The sequence below is a fragment of the Amblyraja radiata genome, chromosome 2 (assembly GCF_010909765.2).
Source record: "Amblyraja radiata isolate CabotCenter1 chromosome 2, sAmbRad1.1.pri, whole genome shotgun sequence".
In the NCBI taxonomy this organism is placed as follows: domain Eukaryota; kingdom Metazoa; phylum Chordata; class Chondrichthyes; order Rajiformes; family Rajidae; genus Amblyraja; species Amblyraja radiata.
In genome coordinates this window covers 56,923,965-56,948,722 of record NC_045957.1, presented here as the reverse complement: position 1 = coordinate 56,948,722, position 24,758 = coordinate 56,923,965, and the positions used below count along the sequence as shown (strand labels likewise).

General features: G+C 40.7%; 1 protein-coding gene across 1 annotated transcript in view; it reads left to right on the top strand.

Annotated features, from left to right (window-relative positions):
* The window catches only part of nek10 (NIMA related kinase 10), a 172,214-nt gene that overhangs the window by 98,832 nt on the left and 48,624 nt on the right, over window positions 1–24,758 (top strand). Inside the window, exons 22-25 of the mRNA XM_033047147.1 lie at window positions 8,919–9,021; window positions 19,039–19,114; window positions 21,474–21,603; window positions 23,165–23,235. Of these exons, the coding sequence (XP_032903038.1) occupies window positions 8,919–9,021; window positions 19,039–19,114; window positions 21,474–21,603; window positions 23,165–23,235 (380 nt within the window). The remainder of the gene's footprint in view (window positions 1–8,918; window positions 9,022–19,038; window positions 19,115–21,473; window positions 21,604–23,164; window positions 23,236–24,758) is intronic.

Below are 24,758 nucleotides of genomic sequence, written 5' to 3'. Positions count from 1 at the left end.
CATGTGATAAATATTCCTCTATTTCCTCCGTGTCCATGTGCCGATCTAAAAATCTCTTAAATGCCTTTATTGTATTTGCTTCTATCACCAACTCTGGCAGTGCGTTCCAGCCAACCACCACTCTCCATGTAAAGAACTTGCCCCAGACATTCCTTTTAAACGTTGTTACTCTCACCTTAAGCATGCCCTTTAATTTTAGACATTTTTACCCTGAGTAAAAGTCTTTGACTGTCTTTCCTATCTATGCCTATCATAATTTCACATACTTCTATCAGGTATCTCTTCAACCTCTGACGTTCCACAGAAAACAGTTTATGTCTAACCTCTTCTTACAACTCTCTCATCCAGGCAGCATTCTGGTAAACCTATTCTGCACCCTTTCCAAAGCCTCCACACTCTGTAATTGGGTGAATAGAACTGCACATACTAATCCAAATGTGGTCTAGCCAAAGTTTTACAAACTGGAAAATGATTTCCTGACTTAAAACTTTACTGTTTTGTATGTCAATCATATTCATATCACATCAAAATGGAGCTGTTAGTTTCTCAGATTTAAAACATTATATTGTAGGCACCGTTTATTCATCCCAAGATCTGCATTATGTGCTAGTGAATAAAGAAAGGCTAGAAATGCTCAGCAAATCATGTAGCATCTGAGGGAAAAGAAACAGAATCAGATCTGTCATTTTTGACCAAAGTTTATCAACCTTGATGTTAACTCAGAAATTCTGACATTTTTTGGATAGAAGGCATGATGATGGTTTGGTGGAGGTGTTGGTAGTGAAAAAAGTAGGCAGTTTTACTGTATGATATTAGATTTAATGTAAATGTTGTAAATTAGTCTCCTAGTTTGATGAAAATTGTACAGTTTGAGGATCTGCATGACAAAATCTCTTATCGTAGTAATTAAAGGGTCAGTTTAAATCTGCAAAGCCTGGGTTTGGAAGCAACAAAAGATCCACAACTAAGGATGTTTCACTACATGTGCTTCTGCAGTTTGATAAGAAATATTCTTTCCCAGCAAAAGAAGAAATAAATATTTTGCTGACACTCAAACAGCATGGTTGAAAGAAACACAGGAACAGAGAGAATAGGAATAGGCCATTTGACCCTTTGAGCGTGCTCTGCATTTAATATATCATAATCTCAGATGCCTTTTGTGCGTAAAAATCTATCAATCTTCTAAATACAAAATGAAAATCAAAAGCTGCAGTTGGAAACATAAACTGAATAGAGATAAAATGTTTCAGCAGATCAAACAGCATCAATGGAAACAGATTTTGATATTAGTTTTCGCTTATTACTTTTGTGTGTACCAAGATACAGTGAGAAACGTTATTTTGCATTCTACCTAGGAAAATCATATATGAATACAATCAAACCATACACAAGTACAACAGAAAATAAACAAAGAGCAGAAGTTTTATGACTACTGAGACAGTGCAGATATTTTTGTTTAGGTGCAAGATCCACAACAAGTAGCTTGGGAGATTAAGACTACACTTTGGCTTCAGAGGTCCGTTCAATAGTCTGATAACAGCTAGGAAGAAACCATAGCTTCAATGCCATCTATAAATTCCAATGACACCAGGGTGGTTGGCTAAACCACTGATGCCTCGGATGAGTCAGCATACATGAGAGGGGTAGAACACCTGGTTAAGTGGTGCCTCAACAATAAACTCTCCCACTTAAAGCGAAGGAACTAATTATTGACTTCAGAAAGGGGAAGTTGGGTGACACAGCACCAGTTTTCATCAGTGGGTCAGTGGAGAGAGTTAGCAATTTCAAATTCCTGGGTGTTAACAGCTCAGATGACCGGTCCTGAGCCCAAAACATAGATGCACTTGCAAAGAAGGCTCGCCACTGCCTATACTGAATGAGAAGTTTAAAGAGATTCAGTATGTCCCCGAATACTCTGTCAAACTTTTACAAATGTACTTGAAAGTATTCTGATTGGTTGCATCATGGCCTAGTGCAGCCATTCCAATCCATAGGAACGCAAGTGGCTACAGGGAGTAATTGACTCAGGGCATCATGTGCAAAGTTGTACACCACTTAGTTCAGAGACAGCTACTTCCCTATAACTTGCCTTGACTACAGCATCTTGCACCTCTTGCACTACCATGGACTTTTATTAAAATTTAGTTTTTGCCTTAATATCTTGTTTTTGCAGTCTTTTCTTTAGAAATGTTGTGTATATTTTATGCATATTGAGAATAAATTTGTTTTTGTGTGATTGAGTTTTAAGCCTGTTTTGTTGCTGCAATCACGATTTTTCATTGTACCTGTACCTCGCTGTATAACCATATAACCATTACAGCACGGAAACAGGCCATCTCGACCCTTCTAGTCCGTGCCGAACACGTGTTCTCCCCTAGTCCCATATACCTGTGCTCAGACCATAACCCTCCATTCCTTTCCCGTCCATATAACTATCCAATTTATTTTTAAATGATAAAAACGAACCTGCCTCCACCACCTTCACTGGAAGCTCATTCCATACAGCCACCACTCTCTGAGTAAAGAAGTTCCCCCTCATATTACCCCTAAACTTCTGTCCCTTAATTGTCAAGTCATGTCCCCTTGTTTGAATCTTCCGTACTCTCAGTGGGAAAAGCTTATCCACGTCAACTCTGTCTATCCCTCTCATCATTTTAAACACCTCTATCAAGTCCCCCCTTAACCTTCTGCGCTCCAAAGAATAAAGCCCTAACTTGTTCAACCTTTCTCTGTAACTTAGTTGCTGAAACCCAGGCAACATTCTAGTAAATCTCCTCTGTACTCTCTCTATTTTGTTGACATCCTTCCTATAATTAGGCGACCAAAATTGTACACCATACTCCAGAATTGGCCTCACCAATGCCTTGTACAATTTTAACATTACATCCCAACTTCTATACTCAATGCTCTGATTTATAAAGGCCAGCACACCAAAAGCTTTCTTTACCACCCTATCTACATGAGATTCCACTTTCAGGGAACTGTACACAGTTATTCCCAGATCCCTCTGTTCACCTGCATTCTTCAATTCCCTACCATTTACCATGTACGTCCTATTTTGATTTGTCCTGCCAAGATGTAGCACCTCACACTTATCAGCATTAAACTCCATCTGCCATCTTTCAGCCCACTCTTCCAACTGGCATAAATCTCTCTGTAGACTTTGAAAATCTACTTCATTATCCACAACCCCACCTATCTTAGTATCATCTGCATACTTACTAATCCAATTTACCACACCATCATCCAGATCATTGATGTACATGACAAACAACAGTGGACCCAACACAGATCCCTGTGGCACCCCACTAGTCACTGGCCTCCAACCTGACAAACAACCATCCACCATTACTCTCTGGCATCTCCCATTCAGCCACTGTTGAATCCATCTTGCTACTCCACCATTAATACCCAACAATTGAACCTTCTTAACCAACCTTCCGTGAGGAACCTTGTCAAAGGCCTTACTGAAGTCCATATATACAACATCCACTGCTTTACCCTCAACAATTTCCCGAGTAACCTCTTCAAAAAATTCAAGAAGTTTAGTCAAACATGACCTTCCAGGCACAAATCCATGTTGACTGTTCCTAATCAGACCCTGTTTATCCAGATGCTTATATATATTATCTCTAAGTATCCTTTCCATTAATTTGCCCACCACTGACGTCAAACTAACAGGTCTATAATTGCTAGGTTTACTCTTAGACCCCTTTTTAAACAATGGAACAACATGCGCAGTACGCCAATCCTCCGGCACTATTCCCGTTTCTAATGACATTTGAAATATTTCTGTCATAGCCCCTGCTATTTCTACACTAACTTCCCTCAATGTCCTAGGGAATATCCTGTCCGGACCTGGAGACTTATCCACTTTTATATTTCTCAAAAGTGTCAGTACTTCCTCTTCCTTGAATCTCATAGTTTCCATAGCTACTCTACTTGTTTCCCTTACCTCACATAATTCAATATCCTTCTCCTTGGTGAATACCGAAGAAAAGAAATTGTTCAATATCTCCCCCATCTCTTTTGGCTCTGCAGATAGCTGTCCACTCTGACTCTCCAATGGACCAATTTTATCCCTCGTTATCCTTTTGCTATTAATATAGCTGTAGAAACCCTTTGGATTTACTTGCACCTTACTTGCCAAAGCAACCTCATATCTTCTTTTAGTTTTTCTAATTTCTTTCTTAAGATTCTTTTTACATTCTTTATACTCCTCAAGCGCCTCATTTACTCCATGCTGCCTATAATTATTGTAGATCTCTCTCTTTTTCCGAACCAAGTGTCCAATTTCCGTTGAAAACCATGGCTCTTTCCAATTTTTACTATTTCCTTTCAACCGAACAGTGACATAAAGATTCTGTACTTAAAATTTCACCTTTAAATGTCCTCCATTTCTCTTCCACATCTTTCCCATAAAACAAACTGTCCCAATTTACTCCTTTTAAATCCTTTTGCATCTCCTCAAAGTTAGCCTTTCTCCAATCAAAAACCTCAACCCTAGGTCCAGTTCTGACCCTCTCCATAATTATATTGAAACTAATGGTATTGTGATCACTGGTCCCGAACTGTTCCCCAACGCATACCTCTGCCACCTGACCCGTCACATTTCCTAACAGGAGGTCCAGCACCGCCCCTTCTCTAGTAGGTACTTCTATATATTGCTGCAAAAAACTATCCTGCACACATTTTACAAACTCCAACCCATCCAGCCCATTTACAGAATGTTTCCCAGTCTATGTGTGGAAAATTGAAATCTCCCACAATCACTACCTTGTGCTTACTACTAATATCTGCAATCTCCTTACATATTTGCTCTTCCAATTCTCGCTCCCCATTTGGCGGTCTATAATACACCTCTAAGTGTTGCTACCCCTTTCCCATTTCTCAGTTCCACCCAAATAGCCTCCCTAGATGAGCCCTCTAATCTATCCTGCCAAAGCACTGCTGTAATATCTTCCCTGATAAGCAATGCAACACCTCCACCTCTTGCCCCTCCAATTCTATCACACCGGAAGCAACGAAATCCTGGAATATTTAGTTTCCAATCACAGCCCTCCTGCAACCATGTTTCACTGATCGCCACAACATCATACTTCCAGGTGTCAATCCAGGCTCTAAGTTCATCCACCTTTCTTACAATGCTCCTAGCATTAAAATATACACATTTAAGAAACCCACTCTCTCTTATTCTCTGTTTATTGTCTTTTTCTTCTCTCTCCCCTACATTTTGGGTCAGAGTGCTACCATTCTCTGCCTCCTGCCTCACACACTGACTGCTAGCTTTCCCAATTTGAGTCCCTCCCCCCAGCCATACTAGTTTAAAGTCTCCCCAGTAGCCTTTGCAAATCTCCCCGCCAGGATATTGTTCCCCCTCGAGTTCAAGTGCAACCCGTCCTTTCTGTACAGGTCGCACCTTCCCCAAAAGAGGTCCCAATAATCTAGAAACGTGAATCCATACCCACTGCACCAGTCCCTCATCCACTCATTTATCCTCCACCTCGCTCCATTCCTACTCTCACTGTCGCATGGCACAGGCAGTAATCCTGAGATTGTTACCTTTGCAGTCCTTCTCCTTAACTCTCTACCTAACTCCCTAAATTCTTCTTTCAGGACCTCTTCTCTTTTTTTACCTATGTCGTTGGTACCTATATGTACCACAACCTCAGGCTCCTCTCCCTCCCATTTCAGGATTTCTTGGACACGTTCGGACACATCCCTGACCCTGGCACCAGGGAGGCAAACTACCATCCGGGTCTCCTGTCTGCGTCCACAGAATCGCCTATCCGACCCCCTGACTATAGAGTCCCCTATTACAATTGCCCTCCTCTTCTTTTCCTTACCCTTCTGAGCAACAGGACCGGTCTTTGTGCCAGAGGCCCGGCCGCTGTCGCTGCCCCCAGGTAGGCTGTCTCCCCCACCTGTTCTCAAACATGAGTATTTATTTTCAAGGTGTACAGCCACCAATCCCTGCCTCTGCCCATTGCCCTTCCTAACTGTGACCCAGTTTTCTGTCTCCCGTGGTCTTGGAGTGACCACCTCCCTGTAACTCCTTTCTATGACCTCCTCGCTCTCCCTGAGCAGACAGAGGTCATCGAGTTGCTGCTCCAGGTTCCTAACACGGTCCCTTAGGAGCCCCATCTCGACGCACCTGGCGCAGATGTGGACGTCTGGAGAGCACTCAGACTCCATGACCTCCCACATCTGACATCCAGAACAGTAAACTGCCCTGGCCCTCATTCTCCCCCTTATCCGAATACAATAAAGCCTTACCCGGGATACAAGCCAATCAGCTGTTTCCTCTAGTCCGTTCGACCAATCAGAGGCTTCCACCAGCCCCCTTAATTTGAAGTGTGATCTGCGAATGGAACGTTGCAGAATTTGGCTCCTCCATCTGTAACGGCTCCTGGGCCTCTGTTGAAACAAGCCCCGCGATGGGTTTTACACTCAACACACGGACGTCGCTCCTCCCTCACCAACGGCTCCTGGGCCTTAACTCCCAGAATCCTTAACTCCCAGAATCCTTAACCTGAAAGCAGAAATGTAAACCCGGGGTTGCACCCAATCAGCTGCTTCCTCTGGTCCTCTTCCACCAATCAGAGGCTTCCACCAGCCTCCTTCTTTGGAAGTTAGATGGAAAGTTGCAGATTTGGGTAACTCCTCCTCTCACCAACGGCTCCCCGGGCCTCTGTAGAAGCAAGCCCCGCGCTGGATTTTATACTCACAGCTCCAGGTAACTCCTCCTCTCACCAACGGCTCCCCGGGCCTCTGTAGAGGCAAGCCCCGCGCTGTTTTTATACTCACAGCTCCAGGTAACTCCTCCTCGCACCAATGGCTCCCCGGGCCTGACCTGTACTTCTGCATATGACAATAAATTTGACTTGACATGTACTGTGCTTCATACCTGCTGTTTTTGCTGCTGCACTCTCTGCTGTTTAGATTCAGGCCTTTTACCGCACGTTGCTGGTGACACTAATCATATTGTCACGTTTGCAATCTAAACCATCTCAATCTCCACACATGCTTATTTAATTCAAATAATTTCCAGAGTAGAATGTAAATGTACATAAACATATCTATTCATATGGTTAAAGAAAAGAGCAAGTTTGAGTATTAAATGTTTATTGCATTAGTTCTATGAGTTTAAATAATTCTCTCAATGTCCTTGTATTTTTGTCTTTCCTTGCAGGTGAGTTTCAGAAAATCAATGAAACTCATGATGTGTTGTTAAATATAAAAGTCAATATATTAATTAAAATAAAATAGTTACTCAAAAGTTTAAAAACATTTAAAAGCATCTAAGTATGTGAGCAACATAATTTCCTCAAACTCAACAGCGATAAGACAGAATTCCCCCTCATAGGCTCCAAAGCCACACTCAGCAAAATCAAAACACACTCTCACCATCAACGGCACCACTGTCTCCCCATCTCCCCAGGCCCACAACCTTGGCGTGATCTTTGATTCCACCCTCTCCCTTGAGCCTCACATCCGCCATGTAATTAAAACCTCCTTCTTTCATCTCCGCAACATCGCCAAACTCAGACCCTCTCTCACACCTCCCGCTGCTGAAAGACTCATCCATGCCTTCATCTCCTCCCGACTGGACTATTGCAACTCACTTCTCCTTGGCATCAGCTCCACCTACATCAACCGACTCCAACTGGTCCAGAACGCAGCCGCCCGACTCATCACCCACACCAAATCCTGGCATCACATCACTCCAGTCCTCAAACAACTTCACTGGCTTCCCATCTCCCACCGGATCACCTATAAAATCCTTATCCTCGCCTACAAAGCCCTCCACTATCTGGCCCCCCCATATCTCACTGACCTCCTCTCCCCTACCAACCCTCACGGTCCCTCAGATCCACATCAGCCGGTCTCCTCTTCATCCACAAGTCCAACCTCCGCAGTTTTGGGGACAGAGCCTTCTCCAGGGCAGCTCCCAGGCTCTGGAACTCCCTCCCCCAACTGATCCGCAATACCGTGTCCCTCACCATCTTCCAGTCCCGCCTCAAGACCCATCTCTTCACCTCTGCCTATCCTTAGCCCCACGTCCCCCTCCCTTTTCATCTGTGCATTAATTGCCTCATATTGTGTTTTGAATTGAATTCTGTCTTTACTTTGTGTACTAGTCATGTCTCTACTATTTATTTCATTCCCCTTACTTGTTTTTCCTCTAACTGCTAAATTTTTGTAAGGTGTCCTTGAGACTCTTGAAAGGCGCCCATAAATAAAATGTATTATTATTATTAAGTAACTCAGAGTACTGGCCAATGTCCCTAGCAGCCATCCACTCTATTGAAATGAACAGTCTCAATACTTCTGCATTAGATCTAACCTAGTGCATATCCCCCAGCAATTCATAACTGAACTGTAGTGTAAACCACATCAGAAGTCCAATAATAGAATGCAGTTGGGAAACCACCATCAAAGAATAACCAAAATGGGACTTAAATATTTGCATAGGAATTTCAAACTTGAAGACAGAGAAGTACCAATAGTTCCATTTGAAACTCCTGAGAGATCCCAACAAGTACCAACCCGATAAATCTGATAATTACAGATCATGCGTATGCCTTGATAATAATATAATTTTAAATAGTATGTGTTCCAATTCTTTCATTACACACAACTTGCATTATCCCGTTTTGATTAATTGTGCAACAATGTTTCCCAGTTTATGGTATGTCTATTTTTTTTATTTGATTGATAAAACAACATGGTGAAATAAGTGTTGCATTATCATGATGTCCTTTTCTTTACTCACTGTCCAATCAATCATTTTATGTATTTCTAAATCAAGGCCTGTTTAATAATAACATATTCTCGTTATATTGACTTAGGTTTGTATTAAATTTTTTAAATACAATTTTCTGACAAAGTTTTATTCTTATCGCTTTTATATTTAGATATGCCTTGCACTGCGTTATTTGCACAAAGAAAAAAGAATTGTTCACAGAGATCTTACGCCCAACAATATCATGCTGGGTGAGCAAGACAAGGTAACATTAAGTAAGTATGTAATGTAAATGCATTTGTGCAAACCAGGCTTTCAATTGCTCCTTGTGTGTTTTGTGCAGTCAGTGCACTTCAAAGTAATCGTTATAAATGAATGTACCCGCTACCTTTTAAGGCCTACTAAAATAAATAATAACCAATGCAATGATGGCAGATTCTAAGGATTTTACAGCAATTTTTTGTAACTCTGAAAACCTGGTTGCTCGTCACTAATTCTTTCTCATACTCCCTCTTTGGCCTTTTATATTATTCTTAAAAAGCAAAATTATACAACCGCAATTCATTAGTTCACTTGGTACTTTGTAGCTGTCTTGTTATTTTTCCCCATGATATCTGTTTAAGATGGGTATACCATGACCACCGAGAGTATATAAGCTATAGCTTGGGATGTTCTGTTCACGGTTAGTGTGGTGATCAAACCCTGTTGACATTTCCTTCCCTAACCACTAGAACTTGATTAGTTTGTCAAGTCAAGTTTATTGTCATGTGCTCAAATGCAGTGAGGTACAGGTGGAATAAATATTTTCCTTGCAGCAGCATCGCAAGCACAGTGACAAAGACAACACATAAATCATAAATTGTACATACATTACACATACTGTAGCTCTACATCTTGGCTTTCCTTTTCTTGGCTTCCCATCCTGAAATATTCACCCATCTTCTAGGTCATATAAATCTTTAATATTTGATAATACTGTATCTCATGTTATTTTCCGCCAATAGTCTCTTGTTTTATTCCTTTCGTGTTTAATACAATAATTTATTCTTCATCTTGTTTATACTGCTCCATTCTTTCCAACATGCATATCTTTAAGTTCTGATTCTGGTGCAGTATCATATGTATGAATTATTAACCTTTCTCTTATTTCCATGGGTACTAATTTCCCTACTGATAATTCACAGCATTTCTTCATATTTCCAGCCTGCATTATATTTTGCTTTCTGGATTTCTTGATCCTGCCACTAGATGGCACTGTAGTTCTGTATAAAATATAGTGTCTTGCAGTATAGAAATAGGCCCTTCAGTCAAACAATCCATGCCAATCACTATTCCCATCTATTCTAATCTTATTCACAAGCATTTGGTCCATAGTCCACTACATCTTGATAATTCAAGTGCTCATTCTGATATTGATTAATGATGTGAGAGGCTCCTCAAGAAGTGTGTTCCAGTCTGCAAAATTCTCTGGACAAAATAAAAATTCTGTAACTCCAACTCCTCACTGTAAATCTGTCCTCTACTTTATGACAGCTCTGTTGCAGAAAATGGCTTCCTAATTTTTATCCCATGTCCCTATAATTTTGTATACTCTATAAAATCTTACAAGAAGATAGACATAAAAATCTTGTGTCTGCTTTTTCTGCTCTATGGAAAAGAAACCCAGTCTAGTCTCTTAAACTGAAACACTCCACTGTAATGAAATATAAGCAGGATTCAAGAATTTTGATCAATGAATGGAGAAAGCAGTGCAGCGAAGGTTCACAAGGTTAATCCCTGGGATGGCGGGACTGTCATATGAGGAAAGATTGGAAAGACTGGGCTTGTATTCATTGGAATTTAGAAGGATGAGAGCGGATCTTATAGAAACGTTAAAAAATTTATAAAAGGACTGGACAAGCTAGATGCAGGAAAAAGTTTCCCAATGTTGGGGGAGTCCAGAACCAGAGGTCACAGTCTAAGAATAAAGGGGAGGCTATTTAAAAGTGAGATGAGAACAAACGTTTTCACCCAGAGAGTTGTGAATTTGTGGAATTCTCTGCGACAGAAGGCAGTGGAGACCAATTCACTGGATGAATTTAAACGAGAGATAGATGGAGCTCTAGGGGCTAGCGGAATCAAGGGATATGGGGGGAAGGCAGACACAGGTTACTGATTGTGAATGATCAGCCATGATCACAATGAATGGTGGTGCTAGTTCGAATGGCCGCCTCCTGCATCTATTTTCTATGTTTCTATGTTTCCATATCAATGAATACAAATAACTATTTATTAAAGCAAAGTATATGTAAAATACATAAAATTATCAATAAAATAACAATACAAAGTAACAGGTCTCGCTCCCTTCTGCGTATGGAGAGAAGGAATGGGTGACGTTTCGGGTCAAGACCCTTCTTCAGGGTCTCAACCCGAAACATCACCCATTCCTTCTCTCCAGAGATTCTGCCGGTCCCGCTGAGTTACTCCAGCATTTTGTGTCTATCTTCAGTTTAAACCAGCATCTGCAGTTCCACATGTGCTGGTCTAAAACAAGTGCCACGGTCTGATATCCACAGAAGCTGAAAGACAAAGTAATACCTGCTCTTATTTCAAGTAAAATATCTTATTTGAGCTCTGTAGATTTTCCCGAATCTAAACAAACTGGCATTCACTGTCCCTGTGTTATGTTCCAAAATGTATTACCTTGTCCATCCGCAATAATTTTCACCTTTTGCGGAGGGTTATTTAGGTAGTGTACCTTTCCACCCTTTGACATTTTGGAAGCTAGAGCATGAGTCGTAGTAGGCATGAAGTTATTGTTATTAGAATTCATCATCAGGACCTTCTGTCCTGAAAAGTGGGATCCATGTAGTAAAATATAAGCTGCTAAAGGCCACGGAGGGTATTATCCTGATCAGCCATGACGGAAGGAATTACAGGTGCACAACCTTTTATCCGAAGATCCAAATAACGAAAACCTCCGAATAGCGGCCATTTTTTCGGTCCTTGAAGAAAGGTCCTTGAAAACGTTCACCGAGGGCGGCCCGCAGAGGTGACAGCGGAACCTCCGGTCGGTCCTCGAAGAAAGGGGAACTAAATCCCCATTCATAAAAGAGAAGGTGAGGGTATATTGCGCAGGAGGTTTAATAATTGACAATATGCTGCTGCCTGCCCGCTGAGTTAAAAAGTTCCCACGGTAGACTCACGATCAAAGCCCCCGGCGGGCGCTAGCAAGTCCGCGGCAATTTACAGCTGCGCCGGGCGTTGTAAGGCCCCCCTCCAGGTCATTCTCAACCCCGTAATTCGGGCGGGAGAAGTCGCTGCTGCCGGTGCCCCGCAAAGCAGTCTCCCACCGGGGACCCGCGAGCTCCCGGTGTCACCATCCACCGGAGTCGGGTCGCAGCTGCTCGCCCCCGCAGCTCTCCACGCTCCGAAGCTGGCTAGCTCCACGGAGGTAGGTCCGTAGGTCCACAGCTCCCACTGCCGCCCACCGACCCCCAGGCCCACTGCAAGCACGGAGATCCCAGAGACCCACAGCCAGCAGCAACTCCAGCCCAGCCCAGCCCCGCTCCAACTCCAGAGGAACACGTAGGGGCAGAAGCTGATGGTGTGCAAGGTACGTCTTGTTCTTGGGGTGGCGGATGAGGGAGCGCAGCTCGGGCTGTGGGCAAACTGCCACTTGTCGCCGTAGCGGCCCATCGGGGAGCGGATTCCTCTGGAGTTGGAGGGGGAGGGGGGTATTGTGCTGTTTGATCGCCCCCTGCTATCCCAGGGACAGGGAGACACAGCGGCTTTTTAGACTGGTGGGCAATCACTTCCAAAGTTCTGCCCACACAGTCAGTACACCTCTCCTACACTGCATTTCATACAAACATTTATTCTGCAAGAAAAAACGACATTGAAGACTCAAACTCGCGATCGAGTAACTGCCAGGATCAAGGCGCAAACTCGCGACCTTGCGGATATGAGCCGAGCACTCTACCACTGAGCCAGCCATTAAAATCTACGCTAAAAAATTTCCATTCCGAAGACCGACTAATTCTGAATTACGAAAAGTGTCTGGTCCCAAGGCTTTCGGATAAAAGGTTGTGCACCTGTACCATCAAAAGGCCAGAGAAGGTGTGACCATTGTTAAAAGTTATTGGTATTTTTGTTGCAGAGGAAGTGGGCCAACATAGTCGATCTACCAAACCTGCACAGGGCTGCTCCCTCACTTAATGTGTGCCATTGGTTTTTTAAATAATGAGTGTTTTTTCACTCTTTGACAACTTCGCACTGAGACACACTCTCTAACTTTTTTAAAGGAGAGTGACAGACCTCTCTGTTCAGCCCACTATACAGGACAGAAGGTACTAGGAAGGGTGTCCGATAATGGTGTGCATTACCAGGCAATAACGTGGTCACTCCCCTCTGCACCCTCTCAAATGCAGCCATGGGCCTTCTATGGAAAAGTGATCTGAACACCAACCTGTCAAAGTTTTGTAAAATTGTTCTATAATCTCTATTCACTATCATATGCCTTATTCACTATCTTACCTATTGGTGCTGCCACATTTGGGGATCTACAGAATGAACGTACACCAAGATCCCCCTTTTCCTCAATTCTACAGTTCATGGTGGATCTCCTACCTTTGTTGGACCTTCTGAAATGCATCGTCTTTACTAATCAGGATTAAATTTCAAATTATATTGCTCTTCCCAAGTTACATAAAACTAGTTTTCCTTGTTATCAACGTCACTGCCAATCTTCTTGTAATCTGCAAATTTGCCAATAATTCTTCCTATATTTGTATCCAAATTGTTAATATATATGACAAACAGTACCCTTTCCTTTGGTACACTGTTGATCATAAGCTTTAATCACAAAAACAACTCTCCATCATCACTCTCTCCCTCCTGTTACCAAGTCAAATTAGATCCAATTCGCCAACTTGCCTTGGATCCCATAGACGCTAACATTTTGCATCAGCCTTCCATGTGGGAACTTATCAAAGATCTTACCAAAGTCTATCTAGGTTGCATCAACCCAACTGCCCTCCCCCTGCATATTGTTACTTCTTCAGAAACTCAGATCAAATTGGTTCGACTGATCTCTCCCTATTATAACATGAGTAAACATTTTTGCTTATCCCATCCTTTCCTAATGTAGATTAATTCTGAACCTCTGTATTTTTATTCAATAACTTCCCTACTACTCACAACTGGATGGTGAAGTCAATTTTTTAAAAGAAACAAAGAATTTCTCTTAATGCAGCAAATTATCAAATATTTTTTTAGAACAAAAGAGCTCTAGATACATAATGGGAAATGGAAAGAAGGATAAGTTATGAGGGAAGTTTTGAAGAAGTATCAGAAAGGGCAAACACCTCAGTAAAAAAGTATGCCATTCTTTGTTATTAAGTGGCTGCATGAGATTTAGCAGCTCAATCTTTATTAAAGGGAAGGTGATGCTGAAGCACCAGCCAAATTAATGCATGTTTAATCTTGAAGCAACTAATCCTCATTACTACCTAATCCAAATCTAAAAAATAATACTGGCATTCCTTACTTATATGCATTTTGTATTGTCAACATTATCTTTGAATAATTGTAAATCAATCGATTCTGCTTGCAGTTTTCTCACAGCCTCTTGGCTTTCAATAAATTTAATAATATGATATGTAAAATGCCTGATGGAGAAATTGCAAAATATAACTTAATATATGCAATGACGTACAGAACTCCTATCCCTTTCATGTTTAAGTGCGATATAATTCACTGTGACATCATGAAATAAATCAACTAAATTTAGCCTGCATCCTCTGCATTGATATACTAAGAAAAGGGAAAGAAAAGGCTTTTACAGCACACATCCTGCAATTTATTATATCTAGAGAGTGATTATTTATTATTATCCTCTCATCTGCATGTAATACAGTAGAGCACTTTCTGAAATTATAATTTGTTGAGCTGTAAAAATAAAAGGATGCAAGTTGTATTCAGAATTGGTAATGTCGTGCATTGATACTGAAGACGTTACCGAGGAAGTGATATTGCAGTTAGCTGTCCTTTCAAGACATCTTCTAGAGGAAGAGATTAAATAAGTGAACAAATGGTACACAAGCGTAGCAATAGAGCGTAAACGCCACATTAATAATTCTTAAAAAGAAACATTTAGCTAATGCCCAATATTCTTCCTCAATCAATTTAATAATAACATCAAAATGAGATGATTATTACATTGGTAGATGTGGGATCTTGGTCTGCACAAATGTCTGAAAGGTTTGCTCAAAATATAATAGTAACTATCAAAAAAGTCCAATAACTCCACATGTCACCTGGATCCAATCCTCACAACCTTAGTTAAAGCATGCCTGCCTTTTATCATTTCCCTGATAACCTCCATTATTAACTCCTCTCTGTCCACTGGTATAGTTCCCTCTTCACTGAAAGTTGCCATAATCAGACCAACCTTGAAAAAACCTGGTTTGGACTCTAGTGACCAAAACAACTACCGGCCTATTTCCAACTTACCATTCATTTCCAAAATTCTTGAGAGGGTAGTTTCATCTCAACTCCAGACCTACCTTGAAAACAATAATATCTTTGAACAATTTCAATCTGACTTCCATCCCAAACATAGCACCGAAACAGCGCTGGTTAATATCACCAACGACCTCCTCCGTGCAGCTGATTGTTAGCCGGATTCACCATCCTTATCCTCCTTGACCTCACTGCAGCCTTTGATACCATATCCCATCAGATCCTCATGGATCATCAGGCTAGCATTGGAGTATGTGGCACTGTGTATCAGTGGTTTGCCTCCTACCTTGCAGATAGGACACATTTTATACAGATTCAGAATTACCGGTCAGAAAGTTCCATAGTTCACCACGGAGTTCCACAGGGTTCAGTGTTGGGGCCACTCCTGTTCATTATCTATCTCCTCCCACTTGGCAACATTTTCCGGCACCATGGTATTCATTTTCATTGTTATGCTGATGATACACAACTTTGTGTCCACCAAGCCCACTTCGGCTGTCCTCTCCAATACTCTCACTGCCTGTCTCCATGATATACAGATATGGATGACAAACAACTACCTACAGCTCAACAGTAGTAAAACTGAGCTACTCCTTGTTGTGTATTTGGGTGCTTGGAACTGACTTAAAAAAACACTCAGATACGGGAGTAAACTAACAAACTTCTTTATTCCAGGACGCCACCTTGAGTCTCCCCCAGCGCATGCGTCCCCTCGCACAAGACATAACATCTGCTAATTATATTACATACATCACACTCCTCAGTGGCTCTAAATCTACACTCTCAAAAACCAATATCTGTTCACTCCCCATCGCTGAAACCATCATTCCTATAGAAACTTACAAAATTCTTAAGGGGTTGGACAGGCTAGATGCAGGAAGATTGTTCCCGATGTTGGGGAAGTCCAGAACAAGTTTAAGGATAAGGGGGAAATCTTTTAGGATCGAGATGAGAAAAACATTTTTCACACAGAGAGTGGTGAATCTCTGGAATTCTCTGCCACAGAAGGTAGTTGAGGCCAGTTCATTGGCTATATTTAAGAGGGAGTTAGATGTGGCCCTTGTGGCTAAAGGGATCAGGGGGTATGGAGAGAAGGCAGGTACAGGATACTGAGTTGGATGATCAGACATGATCATATTGAATGGCGGTGCAGGCTCGAAGGGCCGAATGGCCTACTCCTACACCTAATTTCTATGTATCTATACCAGTCTCCACACAGGTTAAGAGCCTCGGTGTTATCTTGGACAGTACCCTTTCTTTCTCCAGTCATATAAACAATGTCTCCCGGATTGCCTTTTTCCATCTACGAAAATCTCCAGACTACGCCCTGCTTTAACACGACACTCCACGGAGGTTCTAGTCAATGCTTTGGTCACATTACACATTGATTACTGCAATATGATCCTCGCAGGCATCTCCAACAAACTTATTCATCGACTTGAACTCATCCAGAACTCTGCAGCACGGATTATCACAATCTCAAAGTCCACTGATCATGTCACACTCTGATTGATTGGCTCCCTGTGTCACAAAAGATTTACTTTAAAATTGTATTATTAACATTTAAAGCGCTTCATAACCTTTCTCCAGTTTATTTCACAGACATCCTTCAGACTTAAACCCCCTCCCGCTCCCTGCGGTCTTCATCAGCAGGTCTAATGGCACTACTACCCACAAACCTCAGCACAATGGGTGCCAGGGCCTTCTCCCATGCTGCACCTAAACTTTGGAATTCACTACCCCCTCACATCCACATACTGGACTCCATGTCAGAATTCAAAACCGCTCTTAAAACCCATATTTTTAAACTAGCTTACTCAGTTTAACTGCAACAACTGCATCTTATTTTATATCAATCTTAACTCGTTGTGCTATGCTTTGTTGCTTATTGTATGTTTTATTGTTGATTTTTTAATTACTGGTGCTTTGTTGCTTATTGTATGTTTATTACTGATATTATGTGATATAACGTGACCTTGAGTGTCTTGAAAGGTGCCATTAAATACAATGTATTATTATTATTATTATTAATTCATTTTTGCAAACTATTTCAGTACACTTCAGTGTCATGATGAAGTACTTTAAATGGAAGTTCTTTCTTTTTGATTGTGAAGATTAATCTCAATTTCTTTCTTTGAAGTATGTAAATTAGTTCTCTGTTCCTTTTCTGTTTAGACTAGTTAGGTCATAGTCATAGAGTTAAGCTGATGATTTCTTGCCTGCCAACACTACTAAGCCAATTGAACAGTCAGTTCTATGAGGTGTGCATTTTAACTTGTGCTGATCAATACATGTGTTTCTTTGTGAAGAGAACTATGAACTCTTGGCCTAATCTTAGCATCATGGGAGAAAGAATGGGAGGTATCTTGATCAGGGCTATCTGTGACAGCAGTGACTCGCCCCAATAATAAATTTATCAATACTCAGTGTGTATCCTACTGTGTGCAAAAAGTATACAAAAGTGAATTCCACAGGTGAGTTGAGAGTACTAACCTTGACATGAGATTGACAATAGGCAGATTGTAAGGGAGTGACTACCTGTGATTTCAAATCAGAATTTAATTTGAGTACATTTTTTATTAGTCTATAGACTATTTTTCATTTTTTTTAAAGGTTTGAAGATTGAGAAAATGCTCCCTGGATATCTTTAATTTTTTTTTAGACCTGCAACGCATTAACAAGCCCTTCGACCTACCGCGTCTGCATCGACCAGCGATCACCCCCGTACACTACCACTATCCTACACACTAGGGACAGTTTACAAATGTATCAAAGCCAATTAACTTACAAACCTGCATGTCTTTGGAGTGTGGGAGGAAATCGGAGCACCTGTACAAACTATACACACAGTCAGGATCAAACCCGGGTCTATGGTGTTGTAAGGCAGCAGCTCTGCCATTGCACCATTGTGCTGTCCCTTGTGCTTACAAAAATGTGAAAGAGTGAGAGAGGTTGAAGGCAGATGCTCCTGTTGTTTGTGCAAGCTCCTTTCATGGAGGCAAAAGTCTTAATATCATGTGCAGAGCACACAGATAGCCATCAGTGTTTTCAATCTATTCCAGTGTATTACAGCACAGAAACTGGCCCACTGGCTCACCACATTCTGACTTTTTTGTCTATCTACGCTAATCCCATTTGCTCTGATTAGGATGGAATCCATTCATGCCTTTTCTATTTGTGTATCTAAATGCCACTTAAATTTACAGATTGTATCTGATATTACCACCTCCCCATACTGCACTGTATTAAAAAAAAACATACTCCTCAGATTCTGTCCCACACCGATTTCCTACTAATTCTCACATCTCTTGTTAGCTCCAGATTACCTATTATTGAGTTACATTGCAACTTGCCTAGTTTCCAATGACTAAAGGCCATGGAAGACTGTTAGAAAAACTGGGCATTCCTACTGGTTTAGTTGATAACTCTCTGATGCTGTATAAAGTGCCATGTGTGCTGAATCTCTATATACCTTGATGCATTTCTTGAAACCTCTGTTTCACAGAGGGGTCTCATTTATTTTGGATTGTTCTTTTTTAATTGCTTGTATTTGAACAATTTCAAAATAATTCATCTTACTTACTGTAAACCTACATATTTACACACATTTTTCCAAAGCAAATGATAATAATATAATAGTTTGGCTCAATTTATATTATAAATTTCTGTACTGATTTCCAACATGTACACAACATTTGTGATGGTTCAATGGTTCTTTATTATCATATGTACAGTGACATTTTTTTTGCATACTGTTCATTTATTTCCTAACTGCACATTTTCAATTGTAGCTGATTTTGGCCTTGCAAAACAGAAGCAAGAAAACAGTAAGATGACTTCAGTTGTTGGGACTATCTTATATTCTTGGTAAGCAAAACACATGCATTTTGAAGTTCAGTCACTATTATTGTATGTACAAGAAAAGGGGGACAAATAAACACAGTGAAGTCCTGCAAACAACCTGTGAATATCTAATCAGATCTATTTTGTTGGAGGAATGTTCTTCTGTCCTTCTGTGGAGCATCTTGTCTTGTGGCTCCATGTGATTATTTTCAGGCTGCAGTAAAATGCCTAGATTACATGCTCAAATTGAGTGTTAATGGAATGCATAGTCTTTGAATTGGGTGAAAGTTTAATATTACTTAAAAGGTTTAACCCACTTCATAGCAATCTTAATTAGGCCACAATATTCATCTGGTCTTTAGGGGTGAAAATTCAACGTAGGTTGGTAAATGAGGTAGAAAAGAGAATGCTGATGAAAGCCCCGTCCTCACAAATCTTGCAATGGTTTTAGGTACAATGTAAATGTAAGTTTGAATTTGTTTTTGGCTTCAGACAACCTTTGAAGTCCTGCCACAATGTGAAATCTACTGCAGTTCTGAGTCAAAACGTCATATAAAATCTTGTCAGTAAAAGCTTGTTTCTATAGCTTTTAATTGGCTTCTTTTAGATGTTACATATTATCATAATTAATTTTCCACTACACCACATAAATTTGAAGCGAGAACCGCATCTAGGGATCCGGCAATGGGAAGGGAATGCAGGATCTTGGAGCCTTGGTGAGTGGAAAGGGAGCATAGGATCCAGAGACCCAATGAATCAGAAGGGAATTTAGCAAATAATGTAACATTCTGATGTAAAGTCATTGGGATTTCCAGATTGTTGCATTGCAGATTACTGTAGATCATTTGAGAATGATGATTATAGAGCCATACAGCACAGAAACAGGCTTTTCAGCCCATTATGTTTATGCCGACCATTGAGTACCCATGCCAGGCAACATCTTTGTAAATCATTTGTTTAAGAAGGAACTGCAGATGCTGGAAACTCAAAGGTACACAAAAATGCTGGAGAAACTCAGCGGGTGCAGCAGTATCTATGGAGCGAAGGAAATAGGCAACGTTTCGGACCGAAACCCTTCTTCAGACTTGTAAATCACCTCTCCAGTACAATTACATCTTTCCTATAATGTAGCACAGAAAAATGCCCATGAAATTCCAGTTATGGCCAATCCAAAAAGTTTTACGAAGTTGTAACATAATCCCCATGCTATTAAATTTCATGCCTCGGCTCAAGCATTCCACCTGTCGCCTTCACCATCTTATCGACCTGTAGGGATATATAGACATACACAGTCCCAATTTTCTCTAGGGCCCCAACATTCATAGAAAATATCCTCGCCTTATGAAGACCCCCAAAATACATAATCTTGTATTTAGTAGGATTAGATTCCATCTGCCATTGCTTAACCCAGCAGATTAATGTGTTCTGTAACCTAAGATATTCCTCCTATATGTGACATTTAAATCATAAATACTTAGTAGTAGAACAAATTATATAAGCAACATATATTGGCCAAATTAAATTTTGCTATTAAGTTACCAGCACACATCGCAACCAAATTTGTTGCCCTTTTGTGAACTTTAAACAAACCCAATGAAAAAAAAAGATTTAGGTCAGGGCGGCCACAGTGGCGCAGCGGTAGAGTTGCCGCCTTACAGCGCTGACAGTGGCGGGGACCCGGGTTCGATCTCGACTACGGGTGCTGTCTGTACGGAGTTTGTACGTTCTCCTCGTGACCACTTGGGTTTTCTCTAAGAACTTTGGTTTCCTACCAAACTCTAAAGACGTACATACAGTTATGTAGGTTACTTGGCTCGGTGTATGTGTAAATTGTCCCTAGTGTGTGTAGGATACGTTAATGTGTGGGGATTGCTGGTGGGCGTGGACTCGGTGGGCCGAAGGACCTGTTTTAATGCTGTATCCCTAAACTAAACTAAACTAATGTAAATATAGGTGCTTTGATAGTCGACATGGATTTACTTGATAGTTGGGCAAAACGCCTGCTGCACATATCTATGATTCTAAATCTCAATGACATTGGATGACATTGAATAGTGGAATCTGACTGCCCCTACAAAATACTCGGCGATTCTAGTTCTCAGTTATATGGTGAGTGAATCACCTCACGGTTAAGCTTCTGATGGAAGACAGTTGGCTTAATATTTGGCAAACCACTTCACTAATTGGGCAAAGTTATAGATATAAATGAAAGTGAATACTGGCATTGTGGTTCTGGACATTTTGGACTAATTTTGATTGTGGGACATGCTCATGAAATTTTGATTATCTCTGTAATTCCTTTCAATAAGATCAAGCAGGTCATTAGTTATAATAATACTATTACTTCAATAAGCACTTGTTACTCATCTGTTATTCCATTTAGTCCTGAAGTTGTGAAGAGTGAACCATATGGAGAGAAGGCAGACATTTGGGCTGCAGGATGCATACTATATCAAATGGCAACTTTGAATCCTCCCTTCTATAGCAGTAACATGCTCTCTTTGGCAACAAAGGTAAGAAAATCAAGGAGTGTGTCTTTATTATAAATGAGTGTAATTGAAAACAAAACCAAAGCAGCAAATATAATTAATATTTATCACTGATATAACTGTTAACAGCTCTGAGTTATTCATGAAATTTATAACAAAGAATCTATCCGTGCGGGTAAAATATATCACAGACTTATTGGAGCACATTTATTCAATCAGTGACATGCACTAAATATGAACATTTGGTATGGCTTTGTCTGCGGCAGGTCATAATCTTATGAACGATTTACTTATTTGAGCAGATATAAAGGTGATCATCCACAAATTATGAGTGCAATAGACATAATGGATGGTTTGAAAATTATTTAAGAGGTACTGCAATGGCATGTGCTTTAGGTTGGTGAAGGATGCCTAAAGGGGCTGTCCCACTTGGGCGACCTAATCCGCAAGTTTGACCTCGACTCATAATCGCAGCATGGTCGACACAAGGTCGTAGGAGGTCTTTGTAACTCTCCTTCATGCTCGAGAGTAGTCCCCATGTACTCGAGGCCTCAGCTAGGTCGCGGCATATTTTTCAACATGTTGAAAAATGCCCACGAGTAAAAAAAGGTCGCCATGGAAAAAAATCGGTACTTTTTTTACTCGTAGTTTTAGTCATAGTAAGTCGTAGTAGGTCGGCATGTTAGTCGTAGGTAATCGAGGGTGGTCGAAGGTACTCGAAGGTAGTCATAGTCTTCATCATAGTCGAAGGAGGTCGTCTTCATTCTTCCAATTTTCCCGAAGTTAGTCATAGCTAGTCGAAGCTAGTCTTCAACATAGTCTAAGGAGGTCTTCTACATAGTCAAAGGAGGTCTTCAACATGACATTTTTTTCAAACTCTCCTAAACTCTTCTAAACTCGCCAATTAGGTCACCCAAGTGGAACAGCCCCTTAAGGAAGAAGGTTTCTTGACCTGAACAATTAACTGTTTCTCTTTCCACAGATGCTGCCTGATCTGAGCATTTCAGCTTTTTATTGTCGTTTCAGATTTCAAGCAGGTGTAGTTTTTTATAACTTTCAAGCCCAATGGTTGCCAATTTCCATTGTTTCCGGATACAGGAGAGTTAGAAGACTCGACAATAGCAATTGTAATGCCTTTTCTCAAATAGTAAAATTTTGATCTGGTTTGGATTATGATCAATATTTCATCAGCATGGCTGACAGCAGATTTTCCTCCTTAGTGGCAATCTAATCCGTAATGTCAACTTGTCGGTGATTTAAAATGGTGACTTACATCAGCTTCTTATGGACTGAGTAATAAATTCTACAGCAGGCAAGAATAAATATTAAACAAAATATCAGTCATCTGCAGCTGATGGATTTAGGGCTCATGTCTAAATTTATTAACTCTGTCATGATGATGCTCTCTATTAATTCTATTAAATCTGGTGAACTCAATTTACATTCAATAATTAAATCCTACTTGATCTTTCAAGTGGGATTTGCCCCATTTCTTAACAACAAAGCAAATGTTGACCAATGACAAGGTCATTCCAATGATATCTTAGTTTTTGAATATAAATAATTTTAAAATTATTTCAAACAGATTGTTGAAGCAGCATATGAACCAATACCAAAAGGACTCTACTCTCACAAAGTACACGAGACTATCAAAAGGTAATGTATGCTGTATGTCTTAGTTGTTGAAAAAGCCTTAACTGAATCAAACTGATTAATTCTCAATCAAATTGTATATCTGCAAAGCATCATGTACTAAAAGAACCACAACAAGACAAATGATGTTACTCAAAGCTGTTAAAAACTGTCTAGCTGACAATAGATAATCTCTAAAGGAGAGACAAAGGTAAGTGTTAGTTGTGTAATTAATACAGGGTAGTTACAATGGAAGAAGCTATCACTCACACAGCAAATTAATATCTATTACAGAAAAGCCTCATGGAAATTATTCCTAGAAATCAATTGTAGAATGCTGTATCATATAGCCCCTTAATAAAGAGTAATGTGTGCCAATGGCAGCAAGTGTTCACAAAGTATATAATGCACCATAGATTTTATTTTACATTATATTAATAAGGCTGTAATATTGAAGTTGTTAGAGTAAGGAAAGCTCCATGAGATTAAGAGTACTTTGCATCACTGGTTGCTTAGTTGTTTCTCATATATTCATTTACAACATTTAATCTCCATATTTTTTTACTGCTATTCATTCAAGTGATGTGGGCCATTCTGAGCCAGCATTTAATTGCTCTTCGATAATTGCTTTGAGAAAATGGTGGTGAGCTTTCTCTTTAACTGCTGCTGCCCGTGAAATATAGGTACAGCCATGATACTGTTCGGGAGTGAGTTCCAAGAATATGATCCAACCACAGTGAAGGAACAGTAATATGATGTTAAGTAATAAGTCAGTAATAAGTCAGGCTGGTGTGTGGCTTCGAAGCCAACTTCTATTTGGCGATGTTCCCATGCTTTTACTGTCCTTGTTTCATCTAGCTGGTAGAGGTTGTGGGTCTGGAAGGTGACATCTGAAAGTGAGTTGTTGCAGTGCATCTTATAGATTGGACAAACATCTGTCACTCTGCTTCGGTTGTGGAATGAGTGAATAGTTGTGGAAAGGATGCTGATCAACCAGGCTGTTCTATATAGTGTCAATCTGCTGGAGTGTTGTTGAAGCTGTACTCATCTTGACAAGTGAGGAGCAGTCCATCACACTCCTGACTTCAACCCTGTAGAGAGTGGACAGGCGATGGAAAGTTAGGAGATGAGTGCAGGATTCCTATCCTCTGACCTGCTGAAATAGGCTTATTGTGTATATGACTACTCTTGTTCAGTTTTTGGTCAATGGTAACCTCCACAATATTGATAGTGGGGGAACCTAGTGATGATAATACCATTGAATGTCGGGGGTGAGAGCTGGAGAGCAGATTGGATACTCTCTATTGAAGCTGGATATTGGCTGGCACTTATGTGATATGAATGTTACAGGGCATCCTTTGCTTTAACGTATGCTGCTTTTGATTTTTGATGTGCATGTAACTATGTTGCAACTTAGTCAGGTAAGCAGTTTGTTTTCAGGTAGCTTGGTGGTGCTTTCAGCACAACCTTCTCACTCGTGCCCTGCAGTCAGTACAGACACAGCAGAGATGACGACCATGATGTTATCCCTGTGGCCACGTGGGGTT